The sequence below is a fragment of the Triturus cristatus genome, chromosome 3_1 (genome assembly GCF_964204655.1).
Source record: "Triturus cristatus chromosome 3_1, aTriCri1.1, whole genome shotgun sequence".
NCBI classification, from domain to species: Eukaryota; Metazoa; Chordata; class Amphibia; order Caudata; family Salamandridae; genus Triturus; species Triturus cristatus.
This window is the reverse complement of record NC_140583.1, coordinates 9,605,006-9,626,045: the sequence shown is the minus strand read 5'-3', so window position 1 is coordinate 9,626,045 and position 21,040 is coordinate 9,605,006. Positions and strand designations below refer to the sequence as shown.

At 49.2% G+C, this 21,040-nt stretch overlaps 1 protein-coding gene across 6 annotated transcripts in view; it reads right to left on the bottom strand.

The window, feature by feature from the left end:
• LOC146859588 (mitochondrial carrier homolog 2-like) overlaps positions 1 to 7,694 on the bottom strand; it is a 379,079-nt gene extending 371,385 nt beyond the window's left edge. For 2 of the 6 annotated variants that reach the window (XM_085646528.1, XM_085646529.1), the window contains exon 1: positions 7,536 to 7,694. In XM_085646528.1, coding sequence (XP_085502654.1) covers positions 7,536 to 7,619 — 84 coding nt within the window. In that variant the 5' untranslated portion in view covers positions 7,620 to 7,694. Of the gene's footprint in view, positions 1 to 6,966; positions 6,991 to 7,535 lie in introns of those variants that run through there. The other 4 variants (XM_085646527.1, XM_085646525.1, XM_085646524.1 and 1 more) reach the window with 4 other exon arrangements.
• Positions 7,695 to 21,040: the final 13,346 nt, after the last annotated feature.

Sequence of the window (21,040 nt, the reverse complement as noted above, 5' to 3'; positions counted from 1 at the left end):
TGTAGTGAACCTGGCTGCATTTTCGAGTCTCGTGACCTGGATATTTGTATTTGAGCTCTGAGTTATTGAATTCATAAATAAATGTATACAATTTAGACAGCGTTTTTTGCGGATTTCCCTGTATATGTGGATCCCTGAATCCCACAAGTCTGTGTTCTACGTGTTTGCAAGACTACTACTCCTACTACACACACACACACACACACACACACACAAATGCATAACATAACACAGAAACCACGTAAAGCACGAAGGGTGCCGATAAATTATTAAAACGTTCTGCGAACTACTAGGAACTGCACTGGTCTGTCTACAAATGTTTTTAAACACGGATCCGGTTAAGTACATCATGGGACGTGCGCAGCACATCCAGAGACACCCCAACTTTTTTGAGGGAGACTTCCTCTCCGGCTGGTGAAACATGTAATGGCATCTCACTGCCAAGTAGTGTGCGCGCAACGATGCAAAACTCATTGGGGCATTGGAAAGCGACCCTTCTAAACCAACGTCTTAAGCGACGGTGGCAAGAGCTCTCCACAGCGTTTTCCGGAGTCGTCGTAGTTTTGAAAAGGGGAAACGTTTGGCGAAAATTGTCACATCTCGAATATCCAAAATGTGGGGGAGATAAAGGAAACGTGTACAAGATGGTTTCGTTTCCTCTCCATTTTATCCACCCAATCTACAAGTGTCGGTAGCTTGTATTGCTCACATATTGGCCGAGAAAGCCCATGTTAAAACTGCTAAGGAAATCACAGAAAATGTGTCACAAAAACAGCATCTACATCTTGAATATCAGCCCGGAGGGGCGGGTTCATTGAATGGCTTGCATCGTTCTGGGTCAGGGTAGATTCGCAGTGGACAGCTCCCGCTCCCAGCACGCAGCACTTCACCTTCAGTTCGAAAGAGTCACCCCCAGGGGCTGAAGGAATTGGAGCACCCTGAACAGATTAGGAGGCGTGCGGGGAGGGGAGAGTTAAAGTAGCCGACGGGGCCTTGTCCCTCCTCCTGCCAGACCCACGGTCCGTGCTTCCTGTTTGCTGCTGGCGGTAAGGACAGGCGTGTCTCGGACTCTCGCGGGTTAGGGCTGGGGAAGTACAAACCCGAGCACAAAATCATTGTAATTCGTTCTCAAGCAGGATAAACGAGTGTTAACAATATAGAATACGATTACAAACAAGATGGCTTACCTTACTCCTGCACAACAGCAAGAAGATCCTCACGGCCAAACGAGACAACAGCAAAAAAATGGCGGATGGAAGCTCCGAAACTTTTTCGGATTCGGGGGCGTGTTCCTGCTGTTCGAAAAAGGGCGTGGCTAAAAAGTGGAAAGAACAGCAAGGAACACGCCCCCGAATCTGAAAAAGACGGAGTCTATTTGGAGGGACGGCTCTCTCCTCCAATAGCTGGCCTCCGTTTAGGAAGCCAGCCAATGGAGGAGAGGCAAAAAGAGAGGCGGGCTAAATAGCCACTGTAGGAAACATTAAATCTCCGACTTCCGGTTCTGCCTTCGGCAGACCGGTAGTCCTCGACCTAAAAATGGCTAAAATTGGCTCTGGGGACATAGATGGTGACACACAAGCCACAAGTTCCTCGCCACATGACTTATTGATTTCAGTGTATAGGTTTTCATGATTTACCAAATGCCATTTCAGTCGACGATTACCATTTGTACATTTTAAAGTTCCCCGGCCTTCACAGTTCATTCGCTTTTCAAATACTCCCCCACCCAATCTAATGGTTAGGGGATTATGATCACTGTAAATATTCATTTGAATAATGAATCTGGAGGCCTGATTGGCAAGGTCGGCAGATAACAATATATGATCTATAAAGGACCCCTGACCTAAGCCTTTAAATGTTGGGACATCAAAGACCTTAGACTCAGGCACCATGGACATAGCTACAAGTAGGTTATTTTCATTCAACAAATCGTTGAGACAACGTCCACGCCTAGAGTGGTCAAAATGAAAACCATTCACATTATTACACCCCAAAGATCCCATGGAGGTAACTCGTGGATTACCACATGGGTGTACATTAAAATCACCTACGATCAATAAGTTACATGACAATGTGCCTGCTCCTTCTCTCAGCATCTCTTTCAGAAGCAGTATATTGCATTCCCCTTGACTGTTTATAGCATTATAAAAATTAATTAAAGTCAGAGCATGTTTGCCTCTCTTCAATTCGAGCACCTGAATGTTCCGATTTGCATGATACCGATTACTTACTTGGCAAGAAAGTGCCAGATTAATAAAAATAGCCAGGCCCCCCTTTGCTCTTCCACTAATTGAGGGGGCTGCTGGCCTAAGAAAGCTTTGGTAGCCCTCAATGAAGGCATTATTATCTTCCATCCATGTCTCTTGGAGGCATATAACTGCGTGTTTCTTAACAAATGCCAACCAAGCAGAGTCACATATTTTATCAGCCAAACCTGCTATATTCCAGGAGACTAAACTCACGTTACAAACATCATCAGGCTCTATTCCAGTGGCGACTTCTGTGGTTATAGGTTCTAATAACCGATTTGGTTGTTCTACGTGTGTGTCTCTCGTGATTTCTATTATAGAAGAGTTTGGTTCTACATGGACTGGAGGGAAAATAAAAGCCTCGGGCGAATCATGCAATGTACTAATGTGCTCATGTAATACGGAACTATCCGTTAGAGGGTCTGCATCTAGCTCTATCTGATTGTTATTAACTAATTCGGCGGTTGAAAGGGGAGCAATTACTGCTTGTGTAGACCTAATTTCCCTATGCACATAATTACTTTGCATGGGACCAATATGCGTTGGTATGGCTGGAGCAGCATGTAGTCAGTCAACCCCCTCCAAGCCATTCTGCTCATAAAAAACATCAAACCTGTTTGAAGTAGGTACATTAACCTCTTCAATGCCCATGACGAGCTGGTCTCGTCATGGGCCGCGGTTGCGCTGTGCCCATGACGAGACCAGCTCGTCATAAACCCCGCCCGCTAATGAAACGGCCGGCACAGGGCGGGGAAAGGGGCGGGCACTGAAGGGGTTATAGTAGATGTTAGGGTATTTTGATTGAAAGTGGTCACGGTGATGATACAACCCATGTGGGGCCTCCCATCTCTCATGGTAAGTTACTGGGTGGTTGACCTCTCTGGTCTCCCAGGGTTTGTCTCTCCTATACGGTCTTTGATCTCCTACAGTGTAATGTCCATTGTTCCTTGATTTTACTCCGTTGTGATACAAGTTACAGCTATCATGGGATTTCTCTTGCTCTAAAATGGGGTATGGATACACTTTGTTTAAACTATAATCACTTGAGGGATAGAAATAACTTAGATCCATAGTACGGATCAAGCTGCTGATCAGGCCATCCTTCCAACTAGTAATATTCCTTGCTGCACGATTATCCTTAAAGTTGACAACAATACAGTCACCCTCAGTGGATTTAAATCTGTGGCCCACCCAATCGACCCTCCTAACATTTGTTATTTTACCACTAATGTGGCGAGGGATCGGTCTATGGGCGGTTAACCAGTGACTCACTTTATTTTTCAAATCCCCATAGCTCTCTACCTTGCCCACTTCTAATTGCGGTACACCTATCATTACTATGGTGTATAAGTGGGATTCAGGAGGGAGATTTATGTGAATGGGTTTTTTTTTTAATTGTGTCAGCTTAGGTGTTTGCGCTGGTCGTGTGGTAATGGCTGTATTTTCTGTTAATATGAGCCTTTCTGGCTCAGCCTGATCATCAAATGAGGCAGGGGGCAAACCTTCTGCAGCCCATTCACTCATCACTACCAGTTGTGGAACCGTCAGAGGTAGTGGGCAGAGTCAACGTTACTGCTATTTCATTATTTACACATATAGGCGGATTTAGGTCATTATGACCTGTAAAACCTGGGGAAGAGGTAGATGCCAAATTAGAACTATCAATTAGTGTATTATCCTTAGTTCGTGTCTTTTTAGTGTTAGTTTGCTTTCGGTTGCCATTGGCCGGTAAAAAGCTGTCCTTCTGGGAGGGTGCAGTGAGAATTTTTAACATGCTCGTAGTGTCCTTTTTTTGGGACTTCTCAAACGTCACTAAAGTTTGCTCTATACTAATAATTTTTTCACTTATGGGCTGTAAAAGAGATCTGACTAGCTGTTCCAGTTCTGTCAGGTATGGTTTATCTAATATACTCGCCCTTTCGGTCTGACTTTTCTGGTCTGTATAGGTTTTAGTATTCTCTGACTGTATTTCTTTGGGCAATAATACGCCCTGATTTGAAGGTGTTGTAATCAAATTAGGAGTTCTAGTGATTGGTTTAGCCAGTCTAAAATTTAACCAAACATCCTTTGCTGAGGGCTTATGATTACCCAAAGGTCTATATGTTTCCCTCACAATAGATTTGGTTTTTTTCCCAAAACGCCGTTTCATCTTTTTTGGGGAAAGCGGTTTATCTGCTGCTAATTTATGTGAAAGAGGTGAGCTTTCAGCAAGTACTTCCCCTGGGGAGTTTAGTGATATAATTCCTGGTTGAAACAGGCACAAATTATCCCCAGAATTAGAAACAAACAAAGGGCTTCCTTCTATGCTATTTAAGGGAGTGGGTAAGGCTGATGATGCATTTTCCCTACTACTTCTGCCACTAGGTAACCCTGAAAAGGATTGCAGCAAAAGTGATTCCTCCAAATTAATAGAGGACTCCACGGTGTTGTTATTAGCAGTAGTATGCATTAGAAGATTAGGAAAGCACATATTTGGGGTCATTGAAAGACGCCTCTCAGTATTTTGTATAGCGTCTGCAACTACACCTATAGTCTTTTGTAGCATTAAGTCAATGGCTGTAAGAGAAGGTAATGGTGTAGATGGAACAGTTTTGTTTCTAGTCGACGATCTTGTGGCCACATGGGTCTTTCTTACTTTAGTCATCATGTAGGAGGAGTCTAAAAGAACAGGTATTAGACTAGACACTTATGAAGGGCTAAGCTTAGCAGCTATGGCAGGCCGCACATGCAATAATATGACCGTGAAGAGCACTGACACTATCACCTTATGCTTTGTCCCAGGATGATGATAATATCAGGGGGGTGGCCCGTCCCGTCGCCTTCTGTCCCCTGAGGGCCACAGAGGGCCCGCCCTTTGCCCGGGCTTAGCCCGGCGCTGCCCGCGCGCTGTCCTGCGACGCGGGAAAGTGTCAGCAATTTGTAACGCCTCCAGGCACGAGGATGAGGCTTCCGAGTTCCGGGTTCCGCTCCCAGTGCGCTGAGGAAGCTGGGGAATGTAGTTCCTCCCCTCTGCGGCCGCAGTAGATTACAGTGCGGCGGCGGGAGGAGAAGCAAGCTTTAATGTGGTGCACCCAGGACAACAGTGCACAAGTGGCAAAAAGATACAATGGCCAGGGTTCAAGGCTCACTTCCAGCAGTGTTCGGTCCCCCGCTCCCCCGGAAAGAGTCAGCAATTTGTAACGCCTCCAGGCGCGAGGATGAGGCTTCCGAGTTCCGGGTTCCGCTCCCAGTGCGCTGAGGAAGCTGGGGAATGTAGTTCCTCCCCTCTGCGGCCGCAGTAGATTACGGTGCGGCGGCGGGAGGAGAAGCAAGCTTTAATGTGGTGCACCCAGGACAACAGTGCACAAGTGGCAAAAAGATACAATGGCGCCAGGGTTCAAGGCTCACTTCCAGCAGTGTTCGGTCCCCCGCTCCCCCGGAAAGAGTCTGCAATTTTTAACGCCTCCAGGCGCGAGGATGAGGCTTCCGAGTTCCGGGTTCCGCTCCCAGTGCGCTGAGGAAGCTGGGGAATGTAGTTCCTCCCCTCTGCGGCCGCAGTAGATTACGGTGTGGCGGCGGGAGGAGAAGCAAGCTTTAATGTGGTGCACCCAGGACAACAGTGCACAAGTGGCAAAAAGATACAATGGCCAGGGTTCAAGGCTCACTTCCAGCAGTGTTCGGTCTGAAGTAAAAAAACACGTATGAGAACGAGAAAGAACAAGCATTGAAAATGCAATAGGTCTCGACTTTGATTAAGTTAAAGCCACTTGCTTTGCTAATAGTATTGTATAGCAAAGCAAATGGCTTTAACTTAATGAAAGGCAAGACCTATTGCATTTTTAATGCTAGTTTATTTATTGCTTATACTTTTGCGACCCACCCGAAATTGGCTAGCGACCCATCAGTGGGTTGTGGCCCACATTTTGGGAAACCCTGTTCCAGCCTATATCTGAGTAACCTTTTGCTTCACTTCACTAATAGGCATTTTTTTTAAAAACATTTCCAAATAGTACGGCATGCATCCTTCTCTGCAGCAATCTGCATTAAACTTCCGGCACAGTCCTGACTCACTGTAATTGATTAATTGGAGCTGGGTGGCGCAGTGGAGTTGGCAACAGTGTTTATGACAGGACCAAACTTGCCTCTCTAGTCAAGATACTACTTTGGGAGGGTGCAAGGTACCAAGCAACCTATCAAAGTCAAGTAACTTCCTTTGCAAACAGTCACGCACAAATATACACAGAATATTTACTGGTAGCGTGTTCCTATAAAACCAGTCTCCTCCTGTGCCTTATATCCCATGTCCCACACTTTCAGTGTTATTGTTTCTCCCGCCCCTGAGCTTGCAGCGATGGGGCTATTGTTTTTATAGTCCCCAACAATGTTGTGCTGGTGTCATCAGAAGATGTTACAGATATGCTAGGCCTAAAAACAAAAGGGATGCACAGATCCACGGCACAGGCTGCTGTGGGTATTTGCAGAGGTTAGCAGTTGACATCCAGGTCTACAGGCTTCGCCCCCAACTATTCCCCCATTAGGACAGCTCAAGTCATACCTGCACAGAGGTTGTCAGCCCACCAAAGGTTTTATGCAGCTGTATGGCTCAGCTTGAGGTCTTTTTCGACTCGTAAGCTCAAAGCGAGCTAAACTTTCACATGGATTCTGCCTGCCACCCACACACACTTTACACCTTGGTCAGTCCCTTCATCCGCACTTTACCAAACTGTGCGATGCTCACTGGCTGCATGAGAGCTCCCTGTAGTGTTCCCACCCATGCACATGAGTTGGGATTGTGAGTTTTTAGGGTTATAAAGTCTCCAATACTCGTCGGATGCGTTAAACACCGGATTCTGCATGTTATTCCCCATGAGCTCATCGTAGGAGTGATGTCTCCCCCGTAACCGGTGCTATCGTTATGTATCCAGGCCCCGAGCACAGATGTGAATCCACGTTACTGCCTCCAGCAGCGCCTGGAAGAGAGGGGGCCCTTGAGGCAGAGAGCCCGGCAGCCGACGGCCACCGAGGGCGGCGCCATCAGTTAATGAAGGACTCACTGAGGACGGGCGCCTCCGCGGGAGAGCGGCCTGGACAGTCTGAAGACACTGAGGCCTGGGACACGACACACCTGCCAGGGGGTGACTCCGCTGCCCCCTCCCCGGTGCACCCAGCTCCACCTGCAGGACAGGGGGGTGGGACAGCCTGCCCTCCCGGTACTCCAAGCCTGCCCTCCCTCCTGCTGCCCCCTCCCGGGCGGTATTCCCCGCCCCACCTGTAGTACAAGGGGGGTGGGCCAGCCGCGGCTCTCACCTGCGCGAGCACCTTGACGTACATGAGCGGGTGCGAGAGCACGGTGAGGCCGGAGCCCAGCAGCACCTGGCTGAACGTGTCCATCTTGGATCTGACAGGTCACGTGACGGGGTCAGAGTCTGAAGAAGAGCGTCTGACCCGCCCGGCGCAGCGTCATGACGTCAACGCGGCCTCACATGCGAGGAAGGGCTTCCCATCAGCTTTGCCCCACAGCATGCCGTCGTGACGTCTCACAGGCTGCGCTGAAGGAGCGCGCCTTGTCATATGACGTCATGACGCGTCTTGACAGTGCGTCGTTGCCTGGATACCGCGTCTGAGTGACTCCTGCAGGTTGGAGTGGAGGCTGTCCTGAGGGTAAGCGCTAGTGACTGAGCTTGAGGGGGGGTGCACTGAGTGTGACTGAGCGCTGACTGAGAGTGAGTAGTGAGTGTGACTGAGCTCCGAGTTTGACTAAGTATTAAGTGTGAGCGAGCACTGACCATGACTGAGCACTGAGTTTGACTAAGCATTGAGTGTGAGCGAGCACTGAGTGTGACTGAGCTCTGAGGGGGGCGTGCACTGAGTGTGACTGAGCTCAGACTGTGAATGAGCACTCAGTATGATTGAGCGCTGAGTGTGACTAAGGAGTGAGTGTGAGCGGGCACTGAGCATGACTGAGCACTGAGTTTGACTAAGCAGTGAGTGTGAACGAGCACCGAGTGTGACTGAGCTCAGAGTGTGAATGAGCACTCAGTATGATTGAGCCCTGAGTGTGACTGACCTCTATACTGAACAATACTACTAGAGGTGCACCCAGCCTTCTGAGTGTGTCCAGAGAGGGAGCCAGAGAGCTGAATTGTGTGCACACCAGAACGCCATTGCCTCGAGGCGAGTGCACTGCTGCCGCAGAGGGAAGCGGAAAGCCACCGCAGTGAGAAAGGGAAGGGAAAGGAAAGCAGGCTGCCGGTCGGGCGGCCGGCCCTCGGCTTCACACCTGTCACTCGTCTCCATCTGCCGATTCAAACGGCTCACAGGCTGGTTGCTCCCTGCCCCCCCTCCCCTGTGGTGTGCAGTGCAGACCAGAGCGCGGGAGCGCGACCGTAGGTGGCCGCCAGAACTCGCAGCCTTTGCAGCAGCGGCCGCGGGAAAAATTCGGGAACGGCCCGGTCGCGGCGGGAGCCCTCGGCAGGCAGGCAGCCGGCCACGAGAGCTCTTGGTCAGCTCAGGGCCAGTCTGGAAAGTGGAGAGGATTGCAACAAGGTCCCCAACAGCGGCAGGAGCATTCCAGAAGCCGCGGGAACACTCAGCAGCAGGAACAGTAGTAGCGAGGGCTTCCCCTGAGGCGGTGGGAGTCGCAGGAGCCACTGAGACCAGCCTGTACATCTGTGTATCTGCCGACGCGGGAGACAAGAGGTAAGAGGTGGAGGCAAGCGTGGCAGCCGTTAGAGGTCGCCGCTAAGTAAGAGCCAGAGGGTGCGGTCTGAGGGGTTGGTAGACTAGGTCTCCAGCTTGCAGCCCCCCTCGTGTGCACCGCTTGCTAACCCCCTCCATCCCCCTCCACCCCTCCGTGCCCTCAAAACAAAAAACACAGCTCAACCCAGGGGCCCACATCAGCACTAGTACTGGTATTCCCTCCCCCCCAGCACAATCAGGCACAAACAAGCCTAGCCCCAACAAACGGCGCAAAAAGAGATGACGCTGAGGAAGACTAAATCCTGCACGGAGGATGAGGGGGAAGTGAACCCTGAGAGTCTAGCACAAAGAAGGGTAACCAGAAGCACAAGCACCCAAAAATCCCAGGATCTGGTCTCTGGCAATTCCCTCCCCCAAGGCCTTATCACTCAATTCTTTCAGGCCGCAAACTGCCCCTCACCTTTGGATGAAACGTCACAAGATCCCGCGACCAATGCCATACCGGGGATCCCAAAGATCCACCTGGACCTAAGGGACTCTCACTCCTGCGAGTCTGCTAACTTCGAATCACCTGGAAGCCTTGATGCTTGTTTTCAGCCTGAGGCCAGGACAAAGAGCCCGATTAGGGTCACTGCCGACATTCACGATAGGCCAAATCTGGGGGCAAACGTGGATTCAGATACTGGGAGGACAAGCGAGGCTGTCGCATCCTCCTCCCCAAAGAGCACAGGCACAGGCAAGGGTCTGAATGCAATTGTGACACCTAGGGAAATACAGAGGCCAATCCCCCAAGGTACGGAGGTTCCAACAACTTCGTTCTTACTAAAATTGGAACAGACCATTGAACGAACACTTGAAACTACCCCTATTAATTTAGGAAGAGCTAAGGCCCCGAGAACTGCACAAACGGAGGGTTGGAGTCCGCTGAGTTTAACTCATCACCAAGACTCAACCGACCCAACTGATGAACCCACCTCTAAAGACCTTAACTTGTCAGCAATAAGAAGTCCAGGACACAATGGCCAGGGCACTGCTATGGCAGTCCGCAAAGATGGAACTCCAAATCGAGCTTTTGCAGTCGATAGCCCAGCATTTGGTGTGCCAAGATGATAAGCTGGCAAAGCTGGAAGTCCAACTTAACGTCCAACAAGCTCATGCCGCCAGCACCAATTCCTGTGACGTCTTAATTGATAAATGGGCAAGTCTACCTGAAGTCTTAAAAGAGATTCTTGCATTAGCCAAGGGTCAGGGCGAGACAACCACACAAGAACAAGCCGCACAAAAGCCACCACCACAGACGACAGAGCATGCTGAAATAGCAACCCTTAGCACAACGGGCAATAGCGCCTCAAAGGTTCCCCTAGTAGGGCCCCGCATTAACTTTACTTTGGCTAATAAAGGGAATGGTGACCCCGAGGTCTCGGATCTCGAGACCGTTAGTGATGACCTGTCTGTTACTACCTCTCAGGTGGAGAGGGTCGAAGGAGCATTAGCAAGTGCCAAAGCCCCGTTATCAAGGAGAGCCAAAAAAAGACTCAAAAAACAACTTAAGAAGTCCAAAGCTAGAAGCAGAAACACACCCTCGGTGGTATCAACCCTGGGCGACACTGAAATTAAACGTATCCCTAAACCACTCTTCCCCATTTTCATACCCAAGCAGGTGTCTAAAATGGGCAAGTCATGTGACGCACCTCTTGTTCGCGGTGAGGCCCAAAGTCAACAAATCCCTCTCATGGAGGGTCAAACCAATGAGCCTCTCCAACAAAGGCCTTCACAGGAGGCCGTCGCCGCTCCATTAAGTGCCCCCAGCCCTTCTGGTTGGGTTCTGAAACATGAGTCTGTAACAAATCCCAAACTACAACAGGGCGCACAGCCAGTACAGTCTAGAGTGGTAGGTCTACAAACTGAGGGGCAGGGGAATCAGCAACCAGGAGTCGCACTCAAAAATCACCTAAATTTAGCATCAGACCAGGGGGAGTGGCAAGGATGTCCGAGTGTGGAAGGCCAATCAAGCATGGGGCCCAATGGGCAGCAGCCAGAACCCACTCACAAAAACCCTTTAAATTTCAGTTACCAGAGGCTAAAGCTCCAGGGAGAAGGGGTGAGTTTGTGGTCCATCACACAAAAAAACAAACAATCCACCTATGAGCTGCAGTTAACCCCAAGGTACACAGCAAAAGGCTCATTTGACATCTTGAACAGGTCCAACATTGTCCGCCTGTTTGGCCATATTGCCTCCCTGGCCCAAATCACCTCAGAAAATATTGAGTGGGTGATATTCAAGAGACTGGAGACAGACACTCATGACGATTCCACCATAATCAGACTTGTGAGTCAGCAAGTCCAACAGGCTGTCCTTAAGGAAGCAACACTGTTCGCTGAATGGGGCATTGATGTTGTTGTACCAAGTACACTGAAATATCCACACGTCCTTATGCCGCAACAGGAAACCCCAGAACCGTCATCCATTCTTAAAGGCATAAGGCACACCAGCCCAGAAATAGGGGCGAAATCAGGGCGGGCAAAAACCCCGCTAAAAATCAAAATCCAGCAAAATGACGGGCAACGGAGCGTGCAGCGGCATTTCCAGACATCGGATCACCTGGAGGCCACATGGAGACAGTGTCCCTAACCTAATAAACAGCCATGTAAACAACGCCTGCTCAAATCCACTCAGGGGCCTAGTCCGCGAGTTATCCATTATCTCATGGAATATTGCGGGGATGAGCAACATCTTTAGGGACATAACTACACCTGAATACCTCGCACAGGGGGACATACTGTGTATTCAGGAAACCTGGGCAAGGACAACGACCGCCATCGGTGGCTTTTACGAACATTTTAAACCAGCGACCAAAAGCACAATCTTTGGACGCCCGTCAGGGGGCCTCTCTATCTACGTAAGTCATGCGTGCAAAATTAACACAACTGAATTAAAGTTGGGGTCTCCTGATCTTCAAGCCATCCTAATCAGTGGGTTGTCATCGGGTCGAAAATCTCGCCCCTTTCTACTAATTAATTGTTATTTCAACCCAATTAAGTATCAATCCTCCCAGGCCATGGAATCACTTATTTCAATTTTGGAAGATCTTTTAATAAATTGGAAGGACCAAGACGTAATAATCGCGGGCGACTTCAATCACAGAGGCTTGGGTTTAATCTCGGAGACTCCATCAAGCAAGAAGTCAGTCCCACTGACTGAATTTCTCGCAAATTTTAAGCTGCACTCCACCCATAGAATACAAAAAAAGACCCAACCTGAATGGACCACCATTCCGACCTTTAGAAATGTCTCTACTATAGACTACATCTTTATCAATGAAGGGCTTGCCCACAATCTTTGCAACTTCACTGTGGACGACAGACAGGAAAGCGATCATAGGCCCCTCCGCGCCACATTCAATCTGGCGCGGGTACAAGCAGAATTACATGCAGTTATTGGAACTACCACGGGGGAGGAACATCACAATGTGCTTAAAAGAATAAAATGGTCAACCAATCTCAGTCATAGCCTGCTAGAATATGTAGCTAGAAGGGAGGAAGAACCTAACCCAGTTCAAACTAAGAACATCATCCACCTCTGGGAAACTCTGACCTCCGACTTATTGGAACATCTGGGCAATAACCTTCATCCAAGAAGCCGCCAATTCCACTCTGATCCTCGCCGTGCAACATCGTGGTGCCTGTCACAGTGTAAGCGTGCTCTAAATAAGGCAATCAGGGCACAAAAGAAAGGCACTCATTTGTCAGGGAGATACTCCATTGCTGCTCTGCGAACAGACTATAAAAAGAAAGTCTGGGCCCACAAAAAACTGCAGACTGAACAGAATTGGTTGACTGTGTTCTCCTTAATTAAAGGTAATGACAATAGCAAGCTTTGGCGTTTCATTAACAGTCTGACCCCCAGAGGAGAGCAAAAGGAAAATAGTGTTGCAGGGAAAGCGTGGGAACAGTATGCCAAGGGGCTGTATACCTGCGAGTCAAATCAGGCCACTGCAGGAAGCCGTGCGTGGTCCAAGGTGGCGGCGGATATTATCGTACCCGAAAGAGCTACGTCAGAAGGCGTAAACTCGACCTGCACCGGATCATTCACAGAAATGGAGGTACTAAAGTGCATCAAGGCCATAAGAACTGACGGCGCTCCAGGCCCAAATGGGATTCCGGCCCAGGTTCTGAAAACCGCCTCAGCCTTTTTTGCATCCAGACTCACCCATTTATTTAACCATTCTTTTGCCACGGCAATGTTGCCATCCTCTTGGAAAGGTTCTATTCTATTCCCCATCCATAAAAAGGGGGACCACACGAACCCGGCCAATTATAGGCTTATAGCTCTCCTCGACATAGAAGCAAAGATATACGCCCGCCTTCTTCTCAGGGATGTGGAGGATTGGGCGGACAAGAACGGCATTCTTCCGCCCACACAGACCGGCTTTAGGGCCCATAGCTCAACTCTTGACAACATCTTAGCCCTTTCCTACCTCGCGAAGAAGGCCAATACGAGGAACAAACCGCCCCTGTTCTGCTGTTTCATAGACTACTCCACAGCCTTTGACCGAGTGAACAGGGGCCGGCTCTGGGCAAAACTTGACTCGTGGGGGCTACCACAGGCTCTGCTAAAAGCTATAAAAGCGCTCTATGAGGGCACCTGGGTCAAGGTGAAGCTAAGCCCCACAATAACAACTGAAAGAATTGAAACCAACTCGGGCCTCAAGCAGGGGTGCGTCTTGGCCCCCATGCTTTTCAACTTGTATACTGCGGACATGGGGTCAGCTCTGAAAGATGCCAACTTAGCACCTCCAAAACTGGGGAGGCTCGTCTTGGGAACACTCCAGTATGCAGACGACACGGTGATCATGGACCACACTAGGGTGGGGCTCCAAAGAGCCTTAAGCAGTTTGGCCCTATACAATAAGTCAAATGACCTACGGATCAACGTGAGCAAGACCAAAATCGTCATTTTTGGCAAATACCCCCTCAAAAAAGAAGCTTCATGGTCTCTGGGGGAGCACCGTATCGTCACTGCCCCATCCTACAACTATCTGGGCACCTGGGTCTCTGAGAGTGCCTCTGCAGCCAAACATCTGAAGGAGCTTAAACCTAAAATTAACAAAACCATTCTGTCGCTAAGACGCTTATGCCACCGCTTGGACAGTCCCTCAGCAGAACCAATGTTGACAGTGCTCCGGGCAAAACTGATCCCTGCCATTGCATATGGGCATATAGCCTACCCTGGTGCATTTGACAAAGTGGTAAACGCGGCTCAAGCGAAAGCCTATAAGATGGTGCTACAGGCCCCTAGATACGCAAGGAACACCAGATTAAGGCTAGAAATAGGCCTTAAGCGACCTGAGCTGGAATTACTGGGGGACCTTTTAAAACTCTATATTAGAGTATTGAAAGCACCAGAACATTCGCTAAAGCACTCCCTAAAATCAATCTTTGATGAGGTGGGCTCCCCCTGGTACTCAAAGCTAGGACAAGCTATTGCAGCATTGAAAATCGAAAGAAGGAGTTTGCCCCTGCACGAAATTCCTTTCTCAGCCTGGGCCCAAGCAGTTAAGCGCCAAGTCCGGATCATCTCCTTTGGTCTTGACCTTGCATCTCTTCGGCAAAATCCACTAACTCAGGCCCTGGACAAATCATATATTCCAGGTAAACCCCAACCTTACCTGCAAGATCCAGTATCCACTTGCGCGAGAAAGAAAATTTTGTACTTTCGACTTTTGGCCCTCAGGATCATGGACTTCAACCCCAAATGGGCCCGTACGGATGGCACCCTGGCCTGTCGTCTATGCAATTACCGCAGAGAATCCTGGCTACACTTGCTGTGCTGCTGCACAAAGCTGGCCAATGATCGCCATCGCTTGCTGCTTCCGATTTTACGGAATACGGACTATAGAACCTGCAGAGAGGCTTCGGACTGGTGCCTCTCAGTCTCCACGACCTGTTTGATAGCCAGAGTTGCGAAATTTATACACCAGGTAAAAATGGCACTCGACTCCCACTTAACGGCATTGTCTGCAAAGTAACTGGAAGCCCTCCGCCCCAGTTATCTAACCTGGGCTGGTTTAAAGACCCACGAAGAATCCATCTTTCGTCAACAGCCCTTGGTACATGTATTGACTCTACCGAACTTTCATGTGCCTCCCCTTATCAGTTGGGAAATACTGGTACAACCTATACATCACTCCTTTTAAAAGAACTCTGCTTTGGACAGCTAATCAGGACTAATATGTTAATATCTAACCCAAAGTGACTTTCACTTTTATGTGTGGATGGGTCTTGTGAGGGGGTGAGTCGGGACGTTCATAAAGCTTCTTTTTTTATTTTTTTTTATTTTATCTTATACTGTAAAGATTTTAAGTAATCATGCAGTTTATTATTAAAAAAAAAAAAAATTGACTGACCTCTGACTGATCTCTGAGTGTGACTGAACACCGAGTGTGAATGAGCACTGACTGAGAGTGAGCAGTGAGTGTGACTGAGCTCCGAGTTTGACTAAGTATTAAGTGTGAGCGAGCACTGAGCATGACTGAGCACTGAGGGGGGGCGTGCACTGAGTGTGACTGAGCTCAGACTGTGAATGAGCACTCAGTATGATTGAGCACTGAGTGTGACTGAGTGCTGACTGTAAGGGAGTAGTGAGTGTAAGCGAGCACTGAGCATGACTGAGCACTGAGTGTGACTGACCTCTGACTGAGCACTGAGTGTGACTGACCTCTGAGTTTGACTAAGCAATGAGTGTAAGCGAGCACCGAGTGTGACTGATCTCCGAGTGTGACAGAACACTGAGTGTGACTGAGCGCTGACTGTGACTGAGCTCCGAGTGTGACTGTGCTCTGAGTTTGACTAAGTATTAAGTGTGAGCGACCACTGAGCGTGACTGAGTACTGAGTTTGACTAAGCATTGAGTGTAAGCGAGTACTGAGCATGACTGAGCACTGAGTTTGATTAAGCATTGAGTGTGAGCGAGCACTGAGTGTGTGACTGAGCTCTGACTGAGCACTGACTGTGACTGAGCGCTGACTGTGAGTAGTGAGTGTATGCGAGCACTGAGCATGACTGAGCACTGAGTTTGACTAAGCATTGAGTGTGAGCGAGCACTGAGCATGACTGAGCACTGAGCTTGACTAAGCATTGAGTGTGAGCGAGCACTGAGTGTGACTAAGCTCCGAGTGTGAATGAGCACTAAATATGATTGAGCACTGAGTGTGACTGACCTCTGAGTTTGACTAAGCTTTGATTGTAAGCGAGCACTGGGTGTGACTGATCTCTGAGTTTGACTGAGCACTGAGTGTGACTGAGCGCTGACTGTGAGTGAGTAGTGAGTGTAAGCGAGCACTGAGCGTGACTGAGCACTGAGTTTGACTAAGTTTTGAGTGTGAGCGAGCACTGAGTGTGATGAGCACTGATTGATTACTGAGTGTGACTGAGCGCTGACTTGAGTGAGCAGTGAGTGGGACTGAGCTCCAAGTGTGACTGAGCTCTGAGTTAGATTAAGTATTAAGCGTGAGCGAGCACTGAGCGTGACTGAGCACTGAGCTTGACTAAGCATTGAGTGTGAGCGAGCACTGAGTATGATTGAGCAATGAGTGTGGCTGACCTCTGACTGAGCACTGAGTGTGACTGACCTCTGAGTTTGACTAAGCAATGAGTGTAAGCGAGCACCGAGTGTGACTGATCTCCGAGTGTGACAGAACACTGAGTGTGACTGAGCGCTGACTGAGTGAGCAGTGAGTGTGACCGAGCACTGACTGTGACTGAGCTCCGAGTGCGACTGTGCTCTGAGTTTGACTAAGTATTAAGTGTGAGCGAGCACTGAGCGTGACTGAGTACTGAGTTTGACTAAGCATTGAGTGTAAGCGAGCACTGAGCATGACTGAGCACTGAGTTTGATTAAGCATTGAGTGTGAGCAAGCACTGAGTGTGTGACTGAGCGCTGACTGAGCACTGAGTGTGACTGAGCGCTGACTGTGAGTAGTGAGTGTAAGCGAGCACTGAGCATGACTGAGCACTGAGTTTGACTAAGCATTGAGTGTGACTAAGCTCAGAGTGTGAATGAGCACTAAATATGATTGAGCACTGAGTGTGACTGACCTCTGAGTTTGACTAAGCAATGAGTGTAAGCGAGCACCGAGTGTGACTGATCTCCGAGTGTGACTGAGCACTGAGTGTGACTGATCTCTGAGTTTGACTAAGCAATGAGTGTACGCGAGCACCGAGTGTGACTGATCCCTGAGTGTGACTGAGCTCTGACTGTGAATGGGCCCTGAGTATGATTGAGCACTGAGTGTGACTGACCTCTGAGTTTGACTAAGCTTTGATTGTAAGCGATGTAAGAAACTGGCTCTATATATACTGCACCAAAGTGAAGTACAGTGTGTATAGAGTCCAAGGGTCTCCAGAGGTTTGGCAGAGGTTAAAGTTAGATAGAACCTTACTCTCTAAAGTGGTAGCTTGGTCGAGCAGTAAGGCAGTATCAGAGGACAGTGTTAAGCATTTGATGTACCCACTCAGTCAGCAAATGAATTCAGACACTCAAGAACTGAACTCTAGGCCAATTGTTTTTGTATAAAAAATATACTGTTGTTTTATTTCTAGAACCAAGCAAGCCTGGCACAGGTAAGCATATAAAAACTTTTCATCTACAAGATGCTGTTGTTGAATACTTTCAAAATACAGTAGGACTTTGTACCAATTCGAATTTACAGGGGTTGCAATGCAATGAACAAACTTAGTAGACTCATTACTTAGGAATCAATAGGCTTTTTCAGTAAAAATGCAATTAAATTCCTTTTCGGATTACTTTTACTAACACAGTGCTGGATCCTAGATTCAGCACCGGGGCATTTCCTGAAAACAGTTGAGTAAATGCGTTTTAGTTAGCGGTACGATTTCAAAGAATATTATTGTATTTCAAAAGTTGACACTTAGAAACTTTTTCACATAGAATCACCAATGTTATCCTATGGGAGGAAATTCACTTTACCGGTAAGTTAATTTAACGTTACCTTTCTTACTCAGTGCTCGATACATAGATTCAGCACTGGAACATTTCCCGAAAACAGCTGAGAAAATGCGTTTTGGTTATTTGTGTGATTTTTAAGGAATATTCTTAGTTTTCAAAAGTCGAAACTTAGAAACTTTTTGGGAGGAAAAGTGTCAATGTTATTCTGTGAGGAAAAACAGGTTATCGATTTTGAGGTAAGTAATCAGTATTTTGAGTTAGGGTCCTGGGGTTAGACTCAGGGGTCTCCCAGGGTCAGTGATGCACTGTTGTTGCACCCCCAGTGGCACTAGGGTGGCCGGGTGCAGAGTGTTGAGGCCCAATGTTATCCTATGGAAGATAGGGGGGCACTGGATGGTGGCTGCTGACAAGCAGGCCACGGGGTTGTGGGAGCCAAGCTCCTAGGGTTTAGCTCAGGGAAAGTTGGAGACCAAGTTAGAACAGATGGGGCACCCTCAGCGGCCGGGTGCAGGGTGCTGTTTTGAGGTCGGGTGTCCTGTTGATTTCAATGGAGATTCTCCGGGACAAAGAAACACTGCAGGCTCGGGGACAAGGATCTTCCAGGAGCAACCACCACTTCGAGGGGTAAGTTGGGATGCGGAGGGTTGGTTAGGCACCGCTGGGTTGGGCACACAAGGCTGTGGGGCGTCAGGTGCAGGGGTGCCTTGGGACGTCGGATTTTCTTACCCGCTCTGGTCGCAGTAGGGAGGGTCCTCTGTATTGAGGCTGCAGGCATCGTCAGGAGGCTTGAGGCAGGTCAGGGGTCACCGGATCTCGGGTCAGGATCCCCGGGGGGACCTCCTCTTGGTATTTGTGCACTTGAGCTCGGGCCGGATTCGGCGGGTGCAGAGTGTGCGGGATTCGCGGTTCCTGGCTGGCACCAGAAGCTGCAGTTCAAACACGTCCGGTGTTCATGGGAGAAACAGCTTGGAAAGTGAAGGCAGGCAGGTCCTCCAGGGTTTTCGAGGTTGCTGTCCGCTGGACATGCCGGGGTTTTGCAGAAGTAGGTTCGAGGGAAGACAGGCCTGTAGGGCTGGAGCCAAGTCAGTGGGCGTCATCCTCTTGTTAGCTCTGCACGGCTTCTCGTGATTCTTCTTCTCTTCATTTTCTTGTGGTTGCTGGATCTGATGAAGGAAGGTTCAGGGTGCCCCCTAAATACTAAATTTAGGGGCGTTACAGGTAGGTAAAGGGCAGGGACCAATGGGTCCCTTCCCTGGGGTGGGTACACCCCCTATTCTGCCACTCTCCAGTGGGAGGGGGGCAGGAGCCTGTGCCTGGTTGGCTGAGTGCCCCCATCCTCAAGATGGCGGTGACTCGAGGTTGTGCTTCACCTTGCCTCCTACACCTGAGGGGTGGAGTTGGCAGAGGTGGGCACACCTCTTTTCCTCACTTGTTTTTCCTGCCCGTTCTCCTGCCCAAAGTGGGGGGTAGAACCAGTGGGGACCAGTTGCTGAGATCAGCAAATTGTCTGGAGAGGCTCACAAAGGCGGCAGGCCTTTGAAGTCTCTCCTTCGTGAACGCTGCCCATCCTTGGGGAGGAGGCTTGGCACCTCGTCCCAGGATGTGCATTGTTTCAGGCCCCCGAGAGCAGCGAGCTCTCGGACCCAGGTGTCCAGAAACATGTCTGGTGGTGGCAGCCTAAGCAACCCCTCAGTCAGGTCACTAGTAGTTGGTCGAATTTCACAGGGCATCTCTTAGATTCCCTCTGTTGTGCATTTTACATTAAATCCCACACTGGCATCAGTGTGGGTTTAATGTGCTGAGAAGTTTGATACCAAACTTCCCAGTCTTCAGTGTAGCCATCATGGTGCTGTGGAGTTCGTAATGACAAACTCCCAGCACCATATACTCTTAATGGCAGCACTGCACTTACACTGCCCAGGAATGGACTTGGGCACTGTAGGGCTACAGGGCTCATGCACCTGTACCCTCACCACTGGCATAGGGCATCCAGGTAGAGGGGTGACTGATGTATGCCAGGGCAGTGGTTTGTGGGCATGGCACACAGATGTTTGCCATGTCGACTCTTCACTTTGTTCTGCACCAAGGCACTCAGTCTGCAAAGGCATTGTGTGAGTGTCAGGGTACAGGGCCTCTGAGGGTGGCACAATAAGTGCTGCAGCCCTTAGAGGCCTTCTTTGGTCACAGTGCCCTGGGTACCTGTGGTACTATTTACCAGGGGCTGATATGTCGACAGAGATACCAATTGGGTTTGTTTTTGGAGAAAGAACACAGGCCCTGGGAACCTGAATGGCAGGGACCCAGGGCACACCAAGAAAAAGTGCATAAGTAGTCTGGCAAAAAAGTGGGGGGGTTCTTGCACTAGAAACCCACTTTCCTACAAGTGAGCACTGGGTGTGACTGATCTCTGAGTGTGACTGAGCACCGAGTCTGACTGAGCGTCGACTGTGAGTCAGTAGTGAGTGTAAGCGACTACTGAGCCTGACTGAGCACTGAGTTTGACTAAGTATTGAGTGTGAGCCAGCACTGAGTGTGATGAGCACTGATTGATTACTGAGTGTGACTGAGCGCTGACTTGAGTGAGCAGTGAGTGTGACCGAGCACTGACTGTGACTGAGCTCCGAGTGTAAGCGAGCACTGAGTGTGACTTAACGCTGACTGTGAGTGAGAAGGCACTGTGATTGAGTGTGAGCGAGCACTCACTGAGCTCTGAATGTGATTGAGCAATGAGTGGGATTCAGCACTGAGTAATTAGTGTGACTGAGCACTGACTGAGCGCTGAATATGAGTAAGCAGCCCTACCCTTTTTAATACTTATGTCGCTCCTCTGGCCAGACTGATCAGGGCTTTTGGCTTCTAGGCAGAGTCTTGCTCCGATGACACCCGGATCGTGGTGTCAGTAGTCAGTGACCCACCAGACATGGCGGCACGCTTCAGGACTGCATGTTTCGAATTGGAAAATAGTTGTCTCACTGCTGTCTGATGCTTAACTCCTAGGCTTTGCTCTTTAGAAGGAACGCTAACCTTTTGTCCCCCCAGTGGTGGCCGCAGGAGCTCGGCACACTGCCCACCCCATTATCACAAAGGTTAAAAACCTTGGGGTCGTTTTTGACAACAAACTATCCTTTGAGGGTCACGTTAATTC